This window comes from Macrotis lagotis, chromosome X (genome assembly GCF_037893015.1).
Source record: "Macrotis lagotis isolate mMagLag1 chromosome X, bilby.v1.9.chrom.fasta, whole genome shotgun sequence".
NCBI lineage: Eukaryota > Metazoa > Chordata > Mammalia > Peramelemorphia > Peramelidae > Macrotis > Macrotis lagotis.
In genome coordinates, this window is record NC_133666.1 from 51,419,854 (window position 1) to 51,442,353 (window position 22,500).

At 35.9% G+C, this 22,500-nt stretch overlaps 1 protein-coding gene across 1 annotated transcript in view; it reads right to left on the bottom strand.

Annotated features, from left to right (window-relative positions):
- The window catches only part of BRWD3 (bromodomain and WD repeat domain containing 3), a 114,749-nt gene that overhangs the window by 15,354 nt on the left and 76,895 nt on the right, over window positions 1-22,500 (bottom strand). Inside the window, 12 exon segments of the mRNA XM_074205417.1 lie at window positions 892-991; window positions 2,081-2,206; window positions 2,839-2,959; window positions 3,674-3,829; window positions 3,930-3,991; window positions 4,762-4,873; window positions 9,983-10,065; window positions 11,029-11,153; window positions 13,263-13,370; window positions 16,708-16,824; window positions 17,515-17,692; window positions 18,105-18,181. Of these exon segments, the coding sequence (XP_074061518.1) occupies window positions 892-991; window positions 2,081-2,206; window positions 2,839-2,959; window positions 3,674-3,829; window positions 3,930-3,991; window positions 4,762-4,873; window positions 9,983-10,065; window positions 11,029-11,153; window positions 13,263-13,370; window positions 16,708-16,824; window positions 17,515-17,692; window positions 18,105-18,181 (1,365 nt within the window).

The window sequence follows — 22,500 nt, forward strand, 5'->3', positions numbered from 1 at the left end:
TAAAATCTTTCAAAAGAAAAAAAACCAAATCCTACCCCCCAAACATTAATGCACAGAAGCCTGTGCTATGATTTGAGGTTGTACTATAGGATGTGTTACTAGTGCAATGACAAAAAGGCAGCAGCTTCTCAAAGTGTAGGCCAAATGTTCAGAGAGAATGGAAGTAAACCAAATACAAGCCATAATTGAACTGAAACCAATATAAAAGCTGTTCTTTTAAAGATGGGGCTTTTGAATTAGATTTATTCCAGTACAATTCTGTGCTACATTAGCTGCAGGAGTACTCTAACTCAAATGTTGCTATATTCCAAGCCCAAGTCAAGGGCAAGGTGAAAAACAAAACACAAGATTATGAGTAGGATTGTTATTTGTGTGTTACATTATAATAAAAAAAACACATGGAATTTTCTGTGTTTTCCTAATTTTATAAGCAACAGTATCTAACTCACTCTGGTAATGCATAATAATATTTTTTAAGCCTCCTCTATTTTCTAAGGATAGTAGAAGCTATGTACAAACATAAGGGCAAATGAAGACATGGCCTGAAGCAAAACAAATATCTCAAAACTGAGGGCTAAATACACTAAACTTACACATACTATCCAACAAATAAAAAGATACATAAAAATTTTAATAAATAGTAAGAAGTGCTAAATGCATTCTTTTCTAAATCTAGATATACTTATGACTGAAAATATCTTAAGTCATAAGAGTATAACAGTTAACCCATCTTTAAAACATTTGTGACATTGGAATGTCCCCCCCATAACACAAGTGAGCTTTAATTTTAAAAAGATGCAGTAATTAATCAAACAACTTGCTCATAGTCAACTCAAACATACTGATTTTAAGCACCATTCAGAAATCATCCACTTTTTCAGACATTCTTACCTCACTGCTAATGTCCTGATCCCCATCTTCCTCAGTACTTATTAAATCTTCTGCCTTAACTTTATTATATGTAGACAGAATATCAGTACAACTCTGGTCCCTGAAAAACAGGAGGGCAAATTCCCCAATTGACAAATGGTCAAAGGATATGCAAAAGCAATTTACAGATGAGGAAATCAAAGCAATCCAAAGCCATATGAAAAATTGCTCTAAATCATTAATTATTAGAGAAATACAAATTAAAGGTTCTCTGAGGTACCACCTCACACCTCTCAGACTGGCCAGTATGACCAGAAAGGATAATGATCATTGTTGGAAGGGTTGTGGGAAATCTGGGACACTATTACACTGTTGGTGGAGCTATGAACTTATCCATCCTTTCTGGAGAGAAATTTGGAACTATACCCAAAGGGCAACAAAAATGTGCATACCCTTTGATCCAGCAATACCACTACTGGGTCTATATCCTGAAGAGATGATGAAAAAGGGTAAAAACAATCACCTGGACAAAAATATTCATAGCAGCCCTATTTGTGGTGGCAAAAAACTGGAAATCAAATAAATGTCCTTCAATTGGGGAATGGCTTAGCAAACTGTGGTATATGTATGTCATGGAACACTACTGTTCTATTAGAAACCAGGAGGGATAGGAATTCAGGGAAGCCTGGAGGGATTTGCATGAACTGATGCTGAGTGAGATGAGCAGAACCAGAAAACTCTGTACACCCTAACAGCAACATGGGGGTGATGATCAACCTTGATGGATTTGCTCGTTCCATCAGTGCAATAACCAGGGACAATTTGGGACTGTCTGCAATGAAGAATACCATCTATATCCAGAGAAAGAGCTGCAGAGTTTGAACAAAATTCAAGGACTATTCCCTTTAATTTAGAAAAAAAAAAACATCTTTTTATCTGATCTTGCTATCTCTTGTACTTTTTGTTTCTTCCTTAAGGATATGATTTCTCTCTCATCACACTCAGTTTGGATCAATGTACAACATGGAAACAAAGTAAAGACTGACAGATTGTTTCCATGGGGGGGGGGGGGGAGTAAGATTGGGGGAAAAATTGTAAAACTCAAATAAAATCTTTAATAAAAGAAAAAAAAACAGGAGGGCAAAGTAAAAGGTGGTTCGTGACAACGTTAAAAAGTTTATCATTATGAAAAATCAAATTACTCTCTTACCCAATAAAGCGAAGTAAAACATCAGTTACAACTTTGGCTGCTTTAACTATAGGACTGTCGGGCTCATTGAAAGTCCTGGCATTATGTTCAATGTATCGTACTTCCCACATCAATGCTGATATTCTCCTGAATAAAGGAAAATTTATCTGTCAGTTGTCAAGAATAAGTACATTTATGCTGATAGTCTAAAGATTAAAAAAAATTGAAATAACACTCTGCATAACATAAGAAAGGTTATCAAATTGATGTGCATGATTGACATGCAAAAAGAAAAAGAGGGACGAAGAGACCGTGAATACACAGAAGTCAAGACCCACACTTAGGGTACAAGAATCCTAGCCTACACATCAAAATTTAGGATAAAAATGAAATTATCATGTCCTGGATAAAAAGTGATTTAGAAGGGTATTGGGGTGGGGGGGGGGGGGAGAAGGAGAGAGATGGAAAAGATGAGGAGGGGAAGATGACTTTCTCAAATAGAAGGAAAAGAAAGAGAAAAGAATGCTAAGGAATGTGATTTTAGAAGCAACAGTTCCATTAGGGGTTATTTTTAAATTTGGCATGAAATAATGCACCATATTTTGCTGATAATGGGATTATGGGATTCAGGAGTCCATCCACCATAACTGGATGAAATTATAATGGATCATTTAGAGTAATTCCCTATTTCATACTATAACAGTAAAGACATTACTGTATCTAGCGCAAAACAGTCAACCTTATATCTTCTTTACAAAAATTATAAGAACTCAACTAACCGATAAAACCGGTTTTCAAGTCTCCGTCTAATTGTGTTGAGGTCGGTAGGATAAGCGACTACAGTGCAATACAAGGGGTAGGCACTAAGGTCCACAGGAACAGCAAAAGGGCTAGCAAAATCTAAAAAGGACAAAGGTCAAACAAGACAATGTTAAAAATCAAATCACACCAACAAATGAGATCTGCTTCTCATCAATGCTTGCAAGGAGTAGGTGCGATACACCTATACTACATCATAGAACAATTAGCTGATTTGGTTTTCAATTTGTAAAAATATAAGCTTAGAGAACTAAAGAACTATCTATCCTGAAGTAAAGAAATATAATCATTTGGAGGAATACACACACACATACACAACAAAAAAGTCAAACGGGAAACTATAAAACTTGGTTTCAAAGTCACTTTTAAAAGAAAATTCTGTAGATAGTTTTGTGGGCCAGCACCATGTTTCATTAGTCGTGTACTTTGTGACATATAACAAGGCATGCAAATACGAGAAATGACTTACCTAATGTCTCTCCCAAATGAACCCACCTGAACAAGAAGTAATCGACAAGGGGCAAAAATCTGGGGAGAGCTATCTCCTCAATGCCAGTCACAAGAAAATGGGGAAGATAAAGGTACCTGGGTTCTTGGAGGTCTACCTTTTACCATTAGTCTCCAAAGAACATCAGAAAAAAGTATAGCAGTCATTTAAAAGCACTAATGCTAAAACAAATATCAGTTTCCACCCTATTAAAAGAAATGGGTATTTGAATATGGCAAACTGTGAAATTAGATTCCATTCTCCTGAGTCGAAAAATAAGTTCCCTTGATCTCACAAGTCCATCATACCCAGAGTAAGAAGATGATCGATGCCCTGAATAATTCGTTCACACTCTTCATCTCTAGAATGAACCCCCCATTCTCCTTCTTGAGGTCTGTAGAGTAGAGCAGTCAGTTCTTCCTGAGATACAGGGACACCAGCACCAACTTCATCTGGCAAGGCAGCTTGTGGAAAGAATAAATCAGAAACAATTAACTTGCCATCTCTGGGGATTGCCATGTTACTTTCAGAAGAGAGAGAATGAATTATCAAATGGATATTTACTTCCTTCTGGAATTGGTTCCATGTCCCAGGGGCTCATCTTTTCTCTCTCGTTATTGTCCCAACTATTTAAAAAGCAATAAGACAGAAATCAAATTCACATGCACTTGTTTTTACAGACACAAGACAGAACTTTCTGTGGGCTATTTGAAAAGGAACAATGCAATCTTTCACCTAGACAAAAATAAAAACCCTCAAGAAAGACAAAAGTGACTTTCAACTATGTGGTTCGGTATAAATTACCTCCAAGACCCAAATTTACATCTAAAACTGAGTCAAGAAGAAATGAAAGAAATAATCACTTTAGGAAATGTGCTTTTGAGAAAAAAGGGTGACCATATTGTATACTTTTTCATATTGTGAATGAACAGTTCCCTTGCTGAATCAAAAAGTTAGAAATGTCTTCTTATCCAGTCTGTAAAGAGTGAACCCCCAACCCATTCTGTAATCAATGATTTCTTGAAAATAAAATCTATAAGAAAACTAAGAATGAAACAACTGCATTGTTTTCCTCAGGACTCCTCAAATCACAAAATTAAATAAAATGTTAAGCTACATGCTCCTTGCTGTGTCAATCCAATCACATCAAATCACATGATGACATATTTCGGCAAGAAGATATTAGAAAGAAAAGAATCCTTGTCTAATTCAAATAAAAACATAAGAAAACAGGAAGAAGGAAGAAATAGTCTTAGTTATAGTTACACAATGGACCAACTATTAGGTGGTTTATTCTCTGAAAAACAAACACTCAAGGAGGTTTTTAAAGCCCATGTATTTATATACTATGGCACCAAAAATGTGCATAAAGGGCAACTGTAATCACCATACTTACTGAACACTGTAACACTGGAAGGAACTGTCGGGATACTCTGGTTGGAAAGGTTGTTGACTTTCCACTGTTCCAAACCACCATGCATCATCTATTATACTGCGAAATCTATCACCTAAAATTTTTGTTAAAAGACAATTTTTAAAAGACACACATAATTCTTGAACAGACTAAAATCTATGAATCTAGAATGTAAGAATTCTAGGAAGACACATTTTAGGAGAACTGGATATTATGCCTTCCAGTGCCGTAAATTTTAATTTTTTTTTAACTAACAGTAATACATTTCAAAGAATTTTTTTCAAATGGTATTACATTTTTCTCTTCCTAAATACTGAATACTAAAAGTAATTTACTATTTCCCAGATATGAGAACCTATTACTTATTATTAAATAATAGTTATGTTTGCTACTGTCCAAAGTCACATCTATTTTCATAGTGCCCACATTTAACAAATTGAACACTGTCCTTATATTAGTTGACTAGGGATCAGAAACTTAGAAAACTAAGTTGGTTAAGAATTAGAGGTAAGCAGTAGATAGAGCACCAGCCCTGGAGTCAGGTGGACCTGAGTTCAAATCCAACTTCAGACACTTAACAATTATCTAGCTGTGTGACCCTGGGCAAGTCACTTACTTCCAATGCCTTTTCCAAAAAAAAATTATAAATAAGACAAACATGAATGAGGTTCCAGATAAGCTGAATGAGAGAGTGCATGGTATTTGTTCAGGGACCCAGTAGCAGCTTCTTCAAGAAATTAAATTTTAGGAGTGAAGAAGGTAGCATTACTGTGGAAGATCTCAAGACTACACACATGATCCCAATATTATCCCAGGAATTTGAAGAAGACCTCTGTAATGTTGGGTGCGATTCTAGAGGAAGGTTTATTAGAGATCCTGTTATCAGAAGCACACAGGTACAATTGACATTTGCACCACTAAAGAAAATATCCGTACTGATCAGATGAGAAACCCAATGTACTCAAGTATAATCATTTAATGTAGCTAAAAAATTAAAGCCTATTTTGTTTTCCAAAAGCTCTTGCAGACTTAACTAGTTGCATTCTGTTACTATGAAAGTTGTTTTTACTTATGTTATTCTACCTTCAGATCAGAAGAATCAAAAATAATTATATCTCCCAGCTTAGTCTCTCCTCCACACTATATATAATCTGTTCCTCTCTTTTTAATAAAATCCATTTTATTTCATTTTAAGTCTGCATTTGTTTCCTTCTACCTCCACCATTAAGAAAGCAGAAAAACAAAACTCAAAACTATTGCAATACTGGAATGTATAATCAAGCAAAACTAACTCCCGCACTGGTCATGTACCGAAAGAAAAACAAATACACGGTTCAATTTGTCCACTAAGTCTAATACCTCTCTCCAGAGGTACATAACATTGTTGTTTCATCTCAACTCTTTTGAACTTGTGGTTGATCAGGGCAGCTAGATGGCACAGAGGATAGAGCACCGGCCCTGGAGTCAGGAGAACCTGAATTCAAATCCGGCCTCAGACACTCAGCCTAGCTGAGTAACCTTGGACAAGTCACTCAACCCCATTGCCTTAACAAAAAAAGAAAAAGAAATTGCGTTTGATCATTGAGTTAATCAAGAGTTCCTAAGTGTAAATTGTTTTTCTTAACAATATTGTGGTTGATATATAGATGAATATATGTATGTATGTATATATATTGTTCTCGTAGTTCTACTTTGCCTACACTTGTAATACAAGTCTTCTCAGGTTTCTCTGAAACAATTTTATTCATTCTTTCTTTCTATCTGCAAGGCAAATGGGGTTAAGTGGCTTGCCCAAGGCCACACAGCTAGGTAATTATTAAGTGTCTGAGGGGGCATTTGAACTCAGGTCCTCCTGACTCCAGGGCCGGTGCTCTAAACACTGTGCCACCTAGCCACCACCCCTCTTCATTCTTTCTTAAAGCACTCATTACGTGCATATGCCATGACAAGTGGAAGGACAACCCACAGATTCCAATTCTTTGCCACCACAAAATGAACTGGTAGAAATATTTTTTACCTATTTGGTCCTTTCCCCTTTTTTGATCTCTTTGGTAAGCAATTCAATTTAGTAGCAGTATTGCTAGATCAAAGAGCATGCACAATTTAAAAGCTTTTGAGACTTAGATCAAAATTGCTTTCCAGAGTAGCTGAACTTAAACATTATAATCTTTTTTTTAAAGGTTTTTGCAAGGCAAATCGGGTTAAGTGGCTTGCCCAAGGCCACACAGGTAGGTAATTATTAAGTGTCTGAGTCCAGATTTGAACGCAGGTACTCCTGACTCCAAGGCCAGTCCTTCATCCACTATGCCACCTAGCCACTCCATAATCTTCTTGATGGTATATTGGATCACAAAATCCTAGGATCTGAATGGGAACTTAGAAGACATCTAGTCCAACACCCTTGCTGTAAAAACGAAGCAGTTGAACTCCAAAAACGTCAAGTAAAGCAGTGAGTTAGAAACAGAGCTAGGATAGGAACTCAACCATCCAATTGCAAATTTAGTGCTACTGAGATTACACTAAAGACACCTCCACAACATTGGAATTCCTTTATGGAGGATGAGTTTAAGAGGTAAAGGATCTGAACTGAGTATATCAGTAGAGAAAGTTACCAGTGAGGAAATTTCCTTGACCCATTCAGGGCACAATTAATCTACAACATTTATAGAATAAGAGAGTTGACAAGGGAACTGACTGGAGGATTAAGTAATTTGCCCAGGGACAAACAACTAGTCCATAGTATGGGAAAAGTAAGATCTGAGTCCAGGTTGTCCTGGCTCATTATTAACCACTGTTCTTTTCAGTATCCATTACACTAAAGGAATCACTTAATCCAAAAACAAGTTGATTCTCTCTTTGGTGGCAGAACTCATTTAACACTTAAAGTTAAAAGAAATTTGAGAACTAAAATTAATTGCAATAAATAATCCTAGACCCTGAAAAGAGTAGAACACATATTCCTTCTTTATTGGGAAAGAGAGGTTGTTGTTTGGTTTTGCTTAAAAATATATTTCTATGTTATATTTCTATGTTGGGAATGGGAAAGATGAAATCATTAGAAAATGTCAATTATAGAAAGAAAAAGCTAGTTTCAAAAAAATGAGAAAAATATCTTCATGAAACATATCTGGTCCTGTTCAGTAACTGATAAAGGTATAAGTACAAAATGACATTCGGTAAACTACTGCAAGGTTCCCTGCTGACTGCAACAGCCACAAATTTATGTGGAAGTAGAATTTCAACATTTCTTTTTGAAATGGACACATAACACCTGTGTATGTGTATAAATATTCCTAACAGTACAGGTTGTTGCTGTTTATATAAATACCCATACAAGTGTATATTCATTTATATGGATGGATGGATGTCCATTTGGAATGATTTTAAGAAATAAAACAAAAAATTGGCACAGGGGAATAAAGTGGGCATAAATTCTACATATTTGTAGAAAAATATCAAAGTTTTGAGAATGAAAGGATATTTTTATGGAAAAGAAAATTAGCTCCTAAGTTAGAAAGATGAACAGAAGAGTTCTCTGAATAGAAAAGTATTCGTGTTAAGTAAGTGACCCTTTCTGAAAAGAATGAGGGATTTGGGTAAGAAGAATTGGATTTACAAGTTGTAGAAATGGGGCAGCTAGGTGGCCCAGTGGATAGAGCACAGGCCCTGGAGTCAGGAGGACCCGAGTTCAAATCAGAGACTTAATTACCTAGCTGTGTGACCTTGGGCAAGTCACTTAACCCCATTGCTCCTTAAATTAAAAAAAAACAACCTATGAAAGTTGTATAAATGATCACAGAGAACAACATATCAAAATATATCAAGCTTTCAGAGAACATTCAACTGTTCTACTTAGTGAAACTTCAAATAAAAAAAGAGAAACTTCAAGAAAATAGAATGAAGATATCATCAATGTGGTAAGGTATATCTGCCTTTACATCAATGGTTCCAGTGGTTCTGAATCAAGTCAAAAAATCAGTAGTAACCAGATATAAAAGAAAAACAAAAAAAGTTAGAAAACAAAGACCCAAGAATCTCCTATGTTTGGAAAGGCCAACAAGATAATGATGATGATGGCAATGATTATCAACTCTGATTATCCAAAAAACAGGGGTGCAACTGTTCCTGGAATAAATGGGCCAGCATTGATTAAACCAATTCAAAACAGGTACAAGACAACTAGAGAAGGTCCAGAGAAAAGAAATATAGCAGATTCTTAATAAAAGTTTACTGACTTATTGGTTAATAAGATGATCCCACAGTGCAGACCTGTTTTGTTAGTACAGTCTAAATTAATTCACTGTATTGGCTCCCAATTCACTATTGTGGCAAAAGAAGGGGTTGGATAAAATCAAGAATTATTAACCTAGGATCTACAGCCTCATTCTATCATAAACTTAGATGGGAAAACAATTGTATCTTTATTTTTATTAATCTCTAGTGGAAATTCAGAATTTCTTTCAACTATTAATTTTATTAAAAAATTAACCTTAAAAGTAACCAGTAGACTTCATAATGCAAAAAAGTTTAAGAAAATCCCTGAATTAGAAGATTTAAAGACACTGATAATTTAGGTTAAATGAATCTCTAAATTTTAATATTCAAATCTGGAAATATTGAGAATAGACAAAATTCAAGATTAAAAACACAGAAAATGCACAATGAACGAAAATGTCTTGGGTTTAAAAGAACACTTTGGGTCAAAGAAGTCAGTTTTTTGCACAACAGGTAGCATACCTAGGGGATCTTGTTTAAAAAATCTAGGAGTTGCAGAAGATAAAAATGAAGAGGTTCAAAAAGATTGGTACAAAATTCATGGATTTAGACGCACCGAAAATGTGTGTGCTATCTCTTAATTTTTTGAAATTATGCCACAGAGAGAAACCTATGACTTCATTCAACTTTCCTTTGTTGCAAATGCCAGAATCAAAATACTGTGCTGGACACATCTTATGTTAATTCTCTCATCTTTGGGTACACTGGCTATTTTTTTACTAATTATTCAGTAACAAATTGAAAAGCAATGGAGAGAATAAGTTGGTGCAAGTTTTTATAGTCAACTACATTTATACTATCACTACTGATACCATACTTGTTAGTTCCAATACAAATTCATTTCTAGGGATCTATTAGTCAAAAACAACATAAAACTTGTTTATTCACCTTGAACACTGCTCCAAAAAGGTAGAAAAAACCTACTTACCAGTCTGCCAGTTCCTTTCTTTGGCTTCATTATAAAACTGATGGAGAACAAGGAAATCAATAACATCTGGCATATCATGGTACCTTTGTAGGAAAAACAAATTGCAGATTTCTATAAATATGGCCTGCTGGGACCCCACACTGGCTGTACAGTCTTGGGCAAGGTCATTAACTTCTCAAGTATCAAAGTAGAGAGATGCCAAAGGGTTCACCATACCAATGAAATCCTAAGTCCAATCCCAAGGCCTAGAATATATAGAGGCAATACTAAAAAAGCTGCATTTTGCTAGTGCCTAAATGTTCAGAAAATTTTTCCCTACTAACAACCTAACAAAGTAGGCAATGGCAGAATTAGAAGCCCCATTGTATTAAAAAAAAAAGGCAAAGAGACTCAAGCACAGGTGTTCTTCTGCCTCCATAACCAAACACTCCCACTCATTAAAGGGCTACAGATCCTCACTCTAAAGATACAAAGGTACAGAATCAAGAAATTCAATTAACTTGGGAGTGAAGTCATTTGAGGTGTAAGATCACTAAGCACATAAATGCAAAGACTTTCGAGCAGGCATGCCTAGAATGTGTTCATTTAGCACCTGAAGCATGCAAAGGGCTGTTAGAGGGAAGCTGGATTTAATTTACTAAACATATTAAAAAATGATAAAGATTTCCTGACAATTCACTTAGCAAAATTATCACTAAAATTAAATTTACAGGGTCAGATAACACTTAACGTAACTTAAGGTTCTGATCAAGTTATCGAAAACTTAAAACAGGGTCATCAAAATAAAAGTTGCCAGGAATACCAGGAGTCACCAATGCTCTCTCTCTATATCTACAGGAAGACTTGACACTGCTCAAGGAGAGGAACTCTGTCTTGGCAGATAGTCACATCACAATTGAGGAAGAAAACAGATAGATAGATGGGGGGGGGGGGGGGGGGGAACCACACACCCTGCTATATGCTGCACATATATAGAAGCTATTTGATAGAAACTTGTTGATGAATCCGACAAAAAAAAGATTCTATGACCAGAGTGTGCAACTCACTTAATAGAAAAAGATTCTCCAGTCATTTTGCCTGAGATGGGATCCAGAAATGCGAGCTTCAAGCAGCAAAGTGTAGGGGGTCCAATTTCATATTTGATTCCCACAGTCTTCACAAATTCTTGTTCCTATTCAGAGAATTTCAAAGAAAAACTTTTGATGTACAACTTACTTTATCATGAGAAAAGTCCATAAATTATCCATTTTTCTACCATCATAGGACTAGAATGAAATTTTGAGGGAGAATCTCATTTGTGTGCTTTTTACAAAGAACCCAACATATTTTCTTGTTCCTATTTCTAAATCTGCAGAGAAAGGTTCAACTATACAGTCCAATACACTGTGTCCATAACTTTAATTTACCTTCCAAATTTCTACTACTAAAATAAAATATACTTCTTATCTTGTCTTCATGCGAAAAATTCAACAAATACTCCAAATGTATCAGAAACATATAAAACACCTTCTTAGTCTCTTTGCTGGATCTTCATCCAGGTTAGACTCACTAACTGTGGGTACCACACAAAGCTCTCTCCTCCCTTTATGCAATCTCATTTAATGACCTCACCAGACCTCATCAGTCCCCATGGATTCAATGATCATTTTTATAAAGAAAATTTTCAAGTCTATTTATACAGTTCTGACCTCTTTCCTGACCATCATCCCCTCTTAACTGTCTACTGGCAGCTACAAATTGATGCCCCTTCCACACCTCAAAAATCATCATGTCCAAAATTGAATTCATTATCTTTCCCTCTAAACTCTTCCCTATTACTAACTTCTCTATTATTGTGGAGGGACCCAATCTTCCCATTCAGCCAAGTTCCCAAATGGGTTATCCTTGACTCCTCACTCTCTCTCATTCCCCACATCTAAACAGTTGGCCAAGGCCTGTCAATAGGCTGAAAATACTTGGAAAAATATGCAGAACCTTCATCAGAGATTGTTATTGGAAATGGGCATGAGATTCATTCAAATAATATCTACTTGAACTTCTGTCAGCTGAATATGGGGATCAAAAGAGATCTGTAAAGTACAGTTGATGTAAACCAGAATTCAAGTGCTACATTAACTCCCATCACTGTAATCACCACTGTATTTCTGCTAAGTGTGCCTCACTTCTGAATTTCATTTTACTGCTAGATCAAGCAGTAGCCTCTCAATGAAGAGAAAAAGAAAAAAGGCAGGTGAGAACTACACAAATTAAATAAAAGTAACAAATGGAAATAGAACATACCACTTTCATGTCAACTTTGAGAATCACTGTCCCAAGCACTCCTGTCCTGTAGATTCTACTTGGCCCATTCCTTCCACCTTTGATCTAGCACTAGCCTTGGCCTCATGCCCCCCCTCCCCCACCCCCATTCTTGAGCCTTGAAGGTAGGGACTATTCTTGCTTGCTTTATACTCATACACACCAAAGTTAACCCCAGTGCCTGACCCATATCAAGACAAGCTCAAGCCAGGAAATTTATCAACTATTGTTGAAGTGCCCTCACAGTACTCATATTCTTTTGAGGGGATAAAAACCAAGGGTGCATATTGAGGAACCGATCAACATTGATTTGATCCTAAGAACAACCTTGTGAGATGGGTACCATTAGTTTCCCCCAGGACATCAGTATCTTGAGGCAGGGTTTAATCTCTGGTCTTCCAGCCTCCAAATCCAGTAAATCAACCCACCATAATGATAATGGGACTTCCTACAGAGAGGGAGGGTACAGGAAGGATATTCCAGGAAAGAGCTAAGTAAATGCATGGAAGGAGACAGAACTAGCTAGCTAGTCTACCAGTTTCCAGGAGATGCTCAGTACATGAATTTGAGGAAAATGGAATTCAGTTTGCAGAAGTAGGTTAGGGGAGCAGCTAGGGGGCGCAGCTGTGCAGAGAGCACCAATCCCAGAGTCAGGAAGACCTGAGTTCAACTCCACCCTCAAAAAATTTGACCCTTGCTAGTTGTGTGACCCCAGGGCAAGAAAAAAGAAGGTTTGAATCCAATTGTGTAAGAGTTTGGGAGTTATTGCATATTCTGTGGGTAGGAGTAACAAGATGTGACCAATGTTTTACAATTATCACTTACTTTGCTCTGTGGAAGGGAGAGAAGCTGAAAGCCCAAGTGGGAGTAAAGAACAAAAACAAAGTCCCATAGAATCGCTAAGTCTTCTAAGTCAATAAACAGTTTAATTCATTTGCAAGGGTACTTCAGAAACATAGGTTCCTGAAATTGGTAAGCTTACCCTGAGGTCTATTTTGTTCCATGGTTGTTTCTGTAAATTAACACTGTATATTTTTGTTTTTCTTACAGCCCGCACATAAGCTTCATGACCTTGCCTAAAATATATAAGCTAAGGGAGAAAAGAAAGGTATTCAATAAAATGTCATTTTGAAATTCTAAATACCCAAACACTCTAACAAACACCAACTTGCTTCTGTCGCCCATCCAAAATGTTCCAGGGCTCATTCCTTGGCCCAGAAGTTCTATAAGAGGAAAATGAACCAAGATGACTTAAAGAATTCAATGACAACGTAACAACAATCAATCACAAACATAGAGATAACAAAGTCATTTAAAAACATAAATGACGAGTCATTTAATAACCACTCTACAAGAGAATTTTCATTAAGCCCCTTCTTCTTCCTCTGTGATTCGCTGAAACATTATCTACAATGTGTAATATAATCCATCCTCCAAACATAACCATCAACAATGAATATTTGCTCCATTTTAAATAATAAAAGGGATGAGGTTTCACTCACATTATAAAACAGTCAGATACGAGTTTGGGGAAGAATGTCAATTGCTCAGAAAAAAATATACTATAGAACTATGGGTGTTACATAGGGGCTATTACTTTCTAAGGGAGATTTTAAGTACTGACTTAATTTTTTTATTATTTATTATATTTAATGTATATATTTTTTATTTTATTTATCTAATTTTTTTAATTTATGGTCCAAGCTGTTCATGCAGCTTGGATCTGCATTACCCTAATAGTTCAAAATAAACTACAAGAATAGGATTCATAATTTAAAGAAAGTATGCATATGGGTCAATAACTACTCAAATTTGGAGAATTACTATCATATCAGGTTTAGATTTCTTTTGTTTTGTTTGAGGTATTAATACCATGATCATGTACTTCTAGGCAAATTCACTCTTCTGAGATATCTTAAAAATCAATCCCTATCTGAGTTTAAAAAAAAAAAAAGGTTTTCTCTAGTAGAGATGTATTCTGCACCTGTCACAGCAGGTCCAACTTCTTTTCCCAACTTGATTTCCTTGAATGCAATTTCTATTTCCATCTTAACACAAAGACAGACCCAAAGATGGTGCATCCATCATCAATGATAATGAATAAGTTATAGTGAACATTGAATAAGCTGTAAGTGAATAAGCTCTAGGGCTGTCCTTTACTGCCATTTTTATGTGCAAAGGGAAATAAGCATGGCCTGGCTAAAGTGGCTTCTTGGGTTGCTTTTGGTCTCCTTGTGAATGTCAATTGGTTAAACTTATCACAAAAAAGGCAATAAAAGCTAGCCTTGAGGTTCATGTATTTCTCATTTTTAAGAATCAAGTAAGAATCATTAAACACTAAACTGATTATAAATATAGCACCAATAACAGTACCTTGGTCAAACAGGGCAGGCTGGGAGTGAGTTTAGGCAATACAATATGCTCTGATCAGTTAAGAAATAACTAACACATCAGTAATGAGTCATTTTGTGGATCTCAAATAAAGAGTTCTTTTTTTTACTTTTGAAGTAATTTAGAGTTTGCTACTTATATCCAGGGCTTTTAGATAACCTTCCTGATAAGAATCTGCATGAGAGGCAAGGATAAATTTGCTGAATAACCTTCAGAAACTTGCCCTCTACATTATTTTACCCCAAACCACATAGTTATACAGGACTTTCACTGGAGTCCTGTATGTCTACCTCTTATCTGATATCATCAGATATCAAACTGTGTGGAATGAGTTGGGAAGACACAGTTAATGAGTGAATTAACTTGACTGTACTTATCTGTTGCTAAGAAAGAAGGGGAGGGGCGGCTAGGTGGCGCAGTGGATAAAGCACGGGCCCTGGAGTCAGGAGTACCTGAGTTCAAATACAGTCTCAGACACTTAATATTTACCTAGCTGTGTGGCCTTGGTCAAGCTACTTAACCCCATTTGCCTTGCAAAAAACTTACAAAAAAGGGGGGTGGAAGAGAATTGAGATAGTAATGTCAAGAACTGAAAAATGAAACTGAAATGAAATGAAATAATAAAAAATACAGACCTGTATACAATTAGGCTTAGAGCACCGGCCTTGGAGTCAATATACAAAATACCCCCGAGAGGGTCTGAGAGTGGACAAAAGTATTTGTTACTAAGAGCAAAATATTCATATACTCATCTGTCTTAAGTTCATAATAAAATTTGAATTTAAAAAGAGAAAAAAATATCAGTTATGAGCAAGTTGTCACGGTTCTCATAGAATTTTTCTATTTTTTTTCAACCTTGGCAACATGAGGGCACAAAAGCTATCACTATCTTCATGGTTCTCGCAATCCATCTTCAGAACTGCAAAGCAAGATTATCAAAAGTAGCCCATTCAATAATATTTCTCAAGGCCTCTGGGCACAATGCTGACACCTCTGCAGAACCCTCCATTGTTTTTCCTTTTAATTTTTTTTGACAAAAGCCTATTAGTTGCTCTTCAATTTTGCTGTACTCTCTAAATGATCAAACTGGAAGTGCTTCAGTTCCTACAATAATCTTATCAGTCAGCAGGATATCAACTCCATTGTAGGAGAAAGTCAATAGTAATGTTAATATTTATAAAATGGTCAAAAAAGATTATGGTGCTTATGATTTTGTGCATTAAAAAAAATTTAAACAGCCAAAACTGATGTTTGGCAAAGATATAATAAATGTTTAGATAGTTAAATACATACTTTTTTGGAGGGTGAGTTGCAAAAGAATGGGGTTAAGTATCTGAGGTCAAATTTGAACTCAGGTCCTCTTGACTCCAAGGCCAGTACTGTAACCCTAATCCACTGTGCCACCTAGCTGCCACTAATGCATCTATTTTTCTAATAGCAGCCATAACTCAAAATTTTCCAAGACAGCAGAATCTGAGTTCTAAAAGTTCTGCTTGGGGGAAAAGAGTTTCAGTTCACTTTCAGCAACAGACTTGTCTCTTATCCAATGAATATCCAGCTAGCAATAAAAATTGAGGTTTCATTTAAATGTTGGAGAAACCATACAAGCCTTCTGGTGTGTTTCACTGCAACTTTCATGAAGAAATTAAGAGTTACTATTTCTTATTTAGAGAGACTAGAAATTTTGTACTAATCAATTAGGAATATGGTTAACTATAGTCATTAGTTTATACAATAAAATGAACCAAAGAAAGGAGTTTTTGTTTTTAGTTTTTTAGAACCTTTTCAATTAAGCAGATGATGTACTGAAAAATTCCAGTCTTCCAGAATTAAAACTTGAATCTAGGATTAAAGTATTTCTCTTAGAAGAACAGACAAAAGAGAACTGTACACAAAACTGCCAGTTTGCCCATAACATGATTTTCTTTGGAAATTTATGATGTAAATTTCAAAGTTTTCACTTGAGTCTTGCTTTTCTGGAAGGCACTAGAGAAAACAGTTTTTATGATTGTGAAAATCAGTCAATAAAAAATCACCTCATCTCCCATCTGTGGAACTAATGGGGAACGGCGTGGGATGGTATCCAGGATCCACTGGGGTGCAAGCCACTCTTCACTGGGTTCACCTCCTACAATAGGTAGTCCGCTAGGTTTCTTAAATATAAAATTGAGATATCTATAATTTTAAGTACTCAGACCATTAACATATTTCAAATGTTAAATATATCTGGTCTACAGTGTAGTCAAACATTGAATCTGAAGACATTTTCCTTCAATACCTAAGAAAAACTTTCCTGACAATAAAAGTATTTCAGATGCAACTGAAACTGAAGCAAGAATTATTTTGAAAATTACACTCTGTGTTTAATGCAAATAATGCTTGTCTATGATAGTCCATGAAATCAAATGCAATCCACAAAAGCTTTACTGATACTAGATCTCTAACAACGAATTAGGCAACAAAATGTTTAACTACAGTATTTTAGATTCAAAGAAATAGAGGGATCACCAGGTAAAGCTAAAAGTGATAAAATCGTCACTGAAGGAAAAAATGAAACCAAAAATTAATAAAGAATTATGCACCATACAATTTACTTCTTGCTATCTTTAGATCTAGAAATAAAAAATGACAAATATTCAAGATTTTTAAAGAAAGGATTTGCACTCTCTGAATATTTTATACTCTTTGTGACAAGTTAAAATGAATGATCCAAAGAACGAAAACTGTGTTTTGATAATAGAAGAAAAACACTGTCTAAAAACCAATTGCATATTATAATGAAGTAAATTTCTAAACCAATTAATTTTTCAATAAAAAAAATTATCAGCCTTCAAATTCCAAACCTTTTTTCTCGTCTGTTTTGGTTTATTTTTCTTTTCTTCTATTGATTTGGTGTCCCTCATATTTTCTTCCTCAGAGCTGAGACATATTTTCCGAGTTGTCTGTCTGGTTTGTCTCTTTGGAGGTTGCAGATTAATTCCAGCATCTGCTATCCAATCAGAATAATCACTTGATGAATCACTGCAAATAAAATAAGCCAAACAAGGAGTTTATTAATGAAAAGCAATTGTTTGGTATTTCAATTTAACAATTCATTTTTACCAAGTATATATGGTAGGCATTTGTGCCACCAAAAAGAGATCATTATTGGATTACTGATATCACTGGCACTAGGATGTTTTTTGATTAAAAAAAAAAAAGAAGATATTGCAGCTAGGAGGAACCACTAGCAGGGTGCCTGGCTGCTGCTATTTGAAATCTGTTCTGATCAGGGACTTTCCAAAGAAATCAATGTATTATCACAAATATTACTACCACGGTATTTGTTGACCCTGAAATACGACTCATGTGTATTTTAGCAGATTCATGAAACTTTCAGAACTTATCTCCAACCAAACTGAAGAAGAATTCGGATGAACATCTTTACAAGTACCTGGAGGAGCTTTCCATTTGCCACTCGGCTACAACATCATCAGCAGATGCATCGCTAGTGCCTCCAGTTTCCTCTTCCTGCAATCAAAATCAAATCAAGTCTTCACTGTCTCGTCTAGGATAGCTCAGTCAGTTCTGCTATTATGCATGTTTTTGAAAACTCGTTTGTTCCAATGTGATTGCGAGATTAGAGAACACTTGGAGCATAATGTAATTTAGCATTTGCTTATGTGAGAGATCCCCCATGAGAAGCACAATAGCTCCCAAGCTGTAACCCCAAAAAGATCCATCTCTGGGCAAAGTGAGATTTGCTTGGAATCTTGAATTGATGTATAATGTCATTTTAAGATATTTTAACAAATTATTAGACTCTGATAGACTCAGAGGACACATTCTTCCAAGATTTATTTTTGTAACTGTCATACTGGCATATACTGAGATATACTCTTAGTAACTACACCTTATAACGTAAAATCCATTTATACCAAATGAATACTAGAACAATTTCTTTAGTGTATCTTTAATTTGGTTATTCTTAAAGTCTCAATACACATGCTATTTTAATTATAAATTTACCAAAATTCTTGTGGTGAATTTTTTGTTCATGCTTTCATTGAAATGAATAAATGAGGGGCAGGGCCAAGATGCCAGCATGAAGGCAGCATTTCCCTGGAACTCCTTCCCCCCCAAACCCCAAAAGCCAAATAAATAAATAAATAAATAATGACTCTAGCCAAAATTTAGAGTGGCAGAACCCACAGGAAGACTGAGAGATACATTTTCCCAGTCCAAGATAACTTAGAAGTTCCGCTGGAAAGGTTTGTTTCACCAGGACCGGGGTTGGAAAGAAAGCTGCGGCCACAGCACAGAGCAGCACAGCCCAGTCCAGAGATCACCGGCAGCAGCTTGAAGGGGCAGTGAGAGAACTCTGCTATTACCAGAATGAGTGTGGAAAGAGGGAGCATGGGCCACAGACTCCGCAGCAAGAATCTGGGGAAAGCAGCCTGTACTCCTAGAGACAATAAGGGAAATCTGCAGAAATTTCTCTGCTCACCCTCGGGGTAGGACTCTGCTGCTAGCCTATACTCAGTTCCAGGCTGCAGTTTGAGAGACAAAAACTCCCATTCTTTTCAGATGATATGATGGTATACCTGGAGAATCCCAAGAAATCATTCAAAGAACTACTGGAAACAATTAGAAATTTTAGCACAGTTGAAGGATATAAAACAAACCCTCATAAATCCTCAACTTTTCTAAATATGACTAGCAAGATACAGCAGGAAGAGCTAGAAAGAGAAATCCCATTCAAAATAACCTCAGACAATATAAAATATCTTGGAGTCTATTTGCCAAGGCAGACTCAGAAACTTTTTTAAAATAATTATAAAACACTTCTCACACAAATTAAATCAGATTTAAATAACTGGGCAAGCATCAATTGCTCAAGGATAGGTTGAACTAAATATTTGCAGGATTGATTTCCTCTATTCATCTTTCTGATTGGATTTAGTACATTGCTTACAATTAAGCACAAACTATAATTTCAATACCAATGGTCATAGGACAAATTTTTCAGTATTTTAAATCCCAAGTATGCATACCTCTTAAGCCTAAACTCAAGGATCCCTCTCTTCCTAAATTCAAAATTCATCATTTTAAAAATTAAGTACCTAATCAATACATGCCCAGTTATTATACTAAATGAAACATTTCAAATATTTCTTAAGCTGAGGAGGCAAATCTTGTGAATCAAGTGAAGCAATGCTGATAATCATGCAGAGAAAATAAAGCACTTTAATAGTGACTCAAAACTTCTGAGAACAAATAAATCTTACAGTGGAGTGGGGTGGCATGTCATCAGGGATGGAGAGTGTTTTCCTTGGTTTTGTTTGACTGTCCTTTGTAACAAAATATGTTGGGGAGGAGGAAAAAGGTGAGGCATTGCAAAGTGATAGTGATGAGAGAAGAATCATTAACAAATCAAAAAAAGAATAAATGAATGAAGCAGAAGTTACAAAAAAAAAAAAGCATAGGCAAAAAAGAAAGGGGATAATAAGGCAAAGGAGGAGGAGAGAAGAAAACGGTCATGTTATCATCCTCATTCTGGCCTAGCTTCCTATTATGTTGATAGCTTGCTTTTCTGGAGAACTACCCATTTGTATCCTTTGGCTATGGATCAACACTAAATATGTGTATTCATTCCCTGTTTTGGATATCAGATTGTAACTGGAAAAATTTGCTACAAATATAATTTCCCAAAATCTAAGAGCACCAACACTATTTTTATTGATGCAATTTTACATTTAATGTAACACAAACTATATATTTTATCTTATATAAACATCACTATCCTTGGGCTAGTAATTCTTCTTCTATACAAAAACATTAAAGGTTACCGTGGTCGTTACTCCTCTAACATGGTTAGGATATGACTCTGGTCATACTTCCTCATTCTCAGAAAACGTGGCGTTACTTACAAAAAGTGGTTTGGATTTATTCTATCTTCTGTAGTATCATTCTACATATGACTTTTTACTCAGCAGTTAAGGATCTACCAGATAGACAAAAATGAAAATTAAGAGAAAATATGCATATTGTATGGATTTCACATGTCAACAACTCATTAACACTATTTTCATTTCATATCCTTCCTCTCATCAACTAGAAATATTCTTAATAATTGTCATAAACTAACAATATTTTTGTAAGAATTTTGGCAACATAATCGACTGATAAAGCAGGCTAAAGCAATGCAATTAATAGAAAACATGGGGAAAAGGGTGACAATCCTAGAATCTCAGTCCCAGAGACTACAGAGCTCAACCAACTTTTTCCTTACATTGAACTCAAATATGCCTCCAATGTATTCTAGCTCTTACCTACCACTTCTCAAGGATCACACAGAATAAATGTAAGCCCTTCAAATATTGAAAAGTATCATCTATTATAATATCCTGTCACTCAGACTAAGCATCTATGTCTAGTTTCTTCAAGACAGCTTCCTATGGCAATTTCAAGCCCTCTCACCAGCTGGGAAGCCCTCCTTTTAATGTGCTCTACTGTAAGGTCTTTCCTACCAAAGCTGTAACCAATAATTCTTTCAAGTGAGCAAAGTATCATAAACTACACCAAGGGCAAGAGATAAGGAACGCACAGGGTAACCATCGCAAAAAGGAAGAAATGAAGGCCAAGAAAAGTAAAATGACTTGCCCAAGATCAAAGAACTAGTCAGTGGCAGAACCTGGATATGAATCCAGATCCTCTAGATTCAGTGATCTCTATTCTACACTATATTTATGGACCTCATTTAAGTCAAATGTCTAAGAGTTTTTTGCTTATTCCATTGAAATTTAGGAAACTGTCATTTTGGAATGAATATTCTTTCTTTTACTAAGGTGACTCTATTCAACTTCATTTTTCTATTTTCAATCTAGCACATAATGCAGGAAAGGCAATGCCCTGCCACCCTTGCCTTGTTTCTACCACAGGTTCAGCGGGGAAGGGGATCAAGGGACACATCAAACAACAGCTCTGGGCCCCCAACTGCCTCTTCCCTCAATTGCTTCAAGGTGGTCTATCAGCTTCACTGGCACCTCTTTATTCACCTCAAAGCCAGACCAAAGCTCCAATCTTATCAGTCTTGAAGAACCAAAAGAGACGACCAAACTCATCTCTAACAGTATCTAACCATAAGTCTGTCACTCTCCTCAGAAAAATACTAAAGGCTTCTAAAAATCCCCATCAATTTTATCATTAAGCCTTCCATTTCCAAGCAACTAGGCGGCACTGAAGTGAATACAGTGCAGAGTTTGGAGTCAAGAAGATTCCTCTTCCTAAGTTCAAATCTAGCCTCAGACACTTACTAGCTGTGTGATATTAGGTAAGTCATTTCACTGTTTGGTTCAGTTGCCTCATCTGTATAATCAACTAAAGAAATGACAAAGCACTCCAGGATTTTGCCAGGAAAACTCCAAATGGATTCATCAAATCAAGTCAGATGTAAGTGAAAAACAACTGAACTAACTCTTTTTTCTAGATGTTAATTTACTACTACTTTTTGATGCAGAGGCAGGTTTGGTGTTGGTAAGAAATGACAATTAGACCTGGACCAGAGATTTCCTTAGTTAAAGGAAACTCAGTTAAATCATTAAAAAGCTACCTAGGATAGAAAAATCATCCTTGTCCAGAATCATTTATCATTTTATTACTAGTAGAAGCTAAAGTCAGTTTCTTATGTCTATAATTGGAAAACTTGACAATCTTACCTGTTTGGAAAATCAGCAACAACTCTCTCAACTTCTCCATGATCTCAGATGTGGAGTTCAGTAATCATATCCACCAGTTCTTTCAGTATGCTTGGAGGAAATTTGTATGATGTCTGGTGGCTTAGTCAAAGT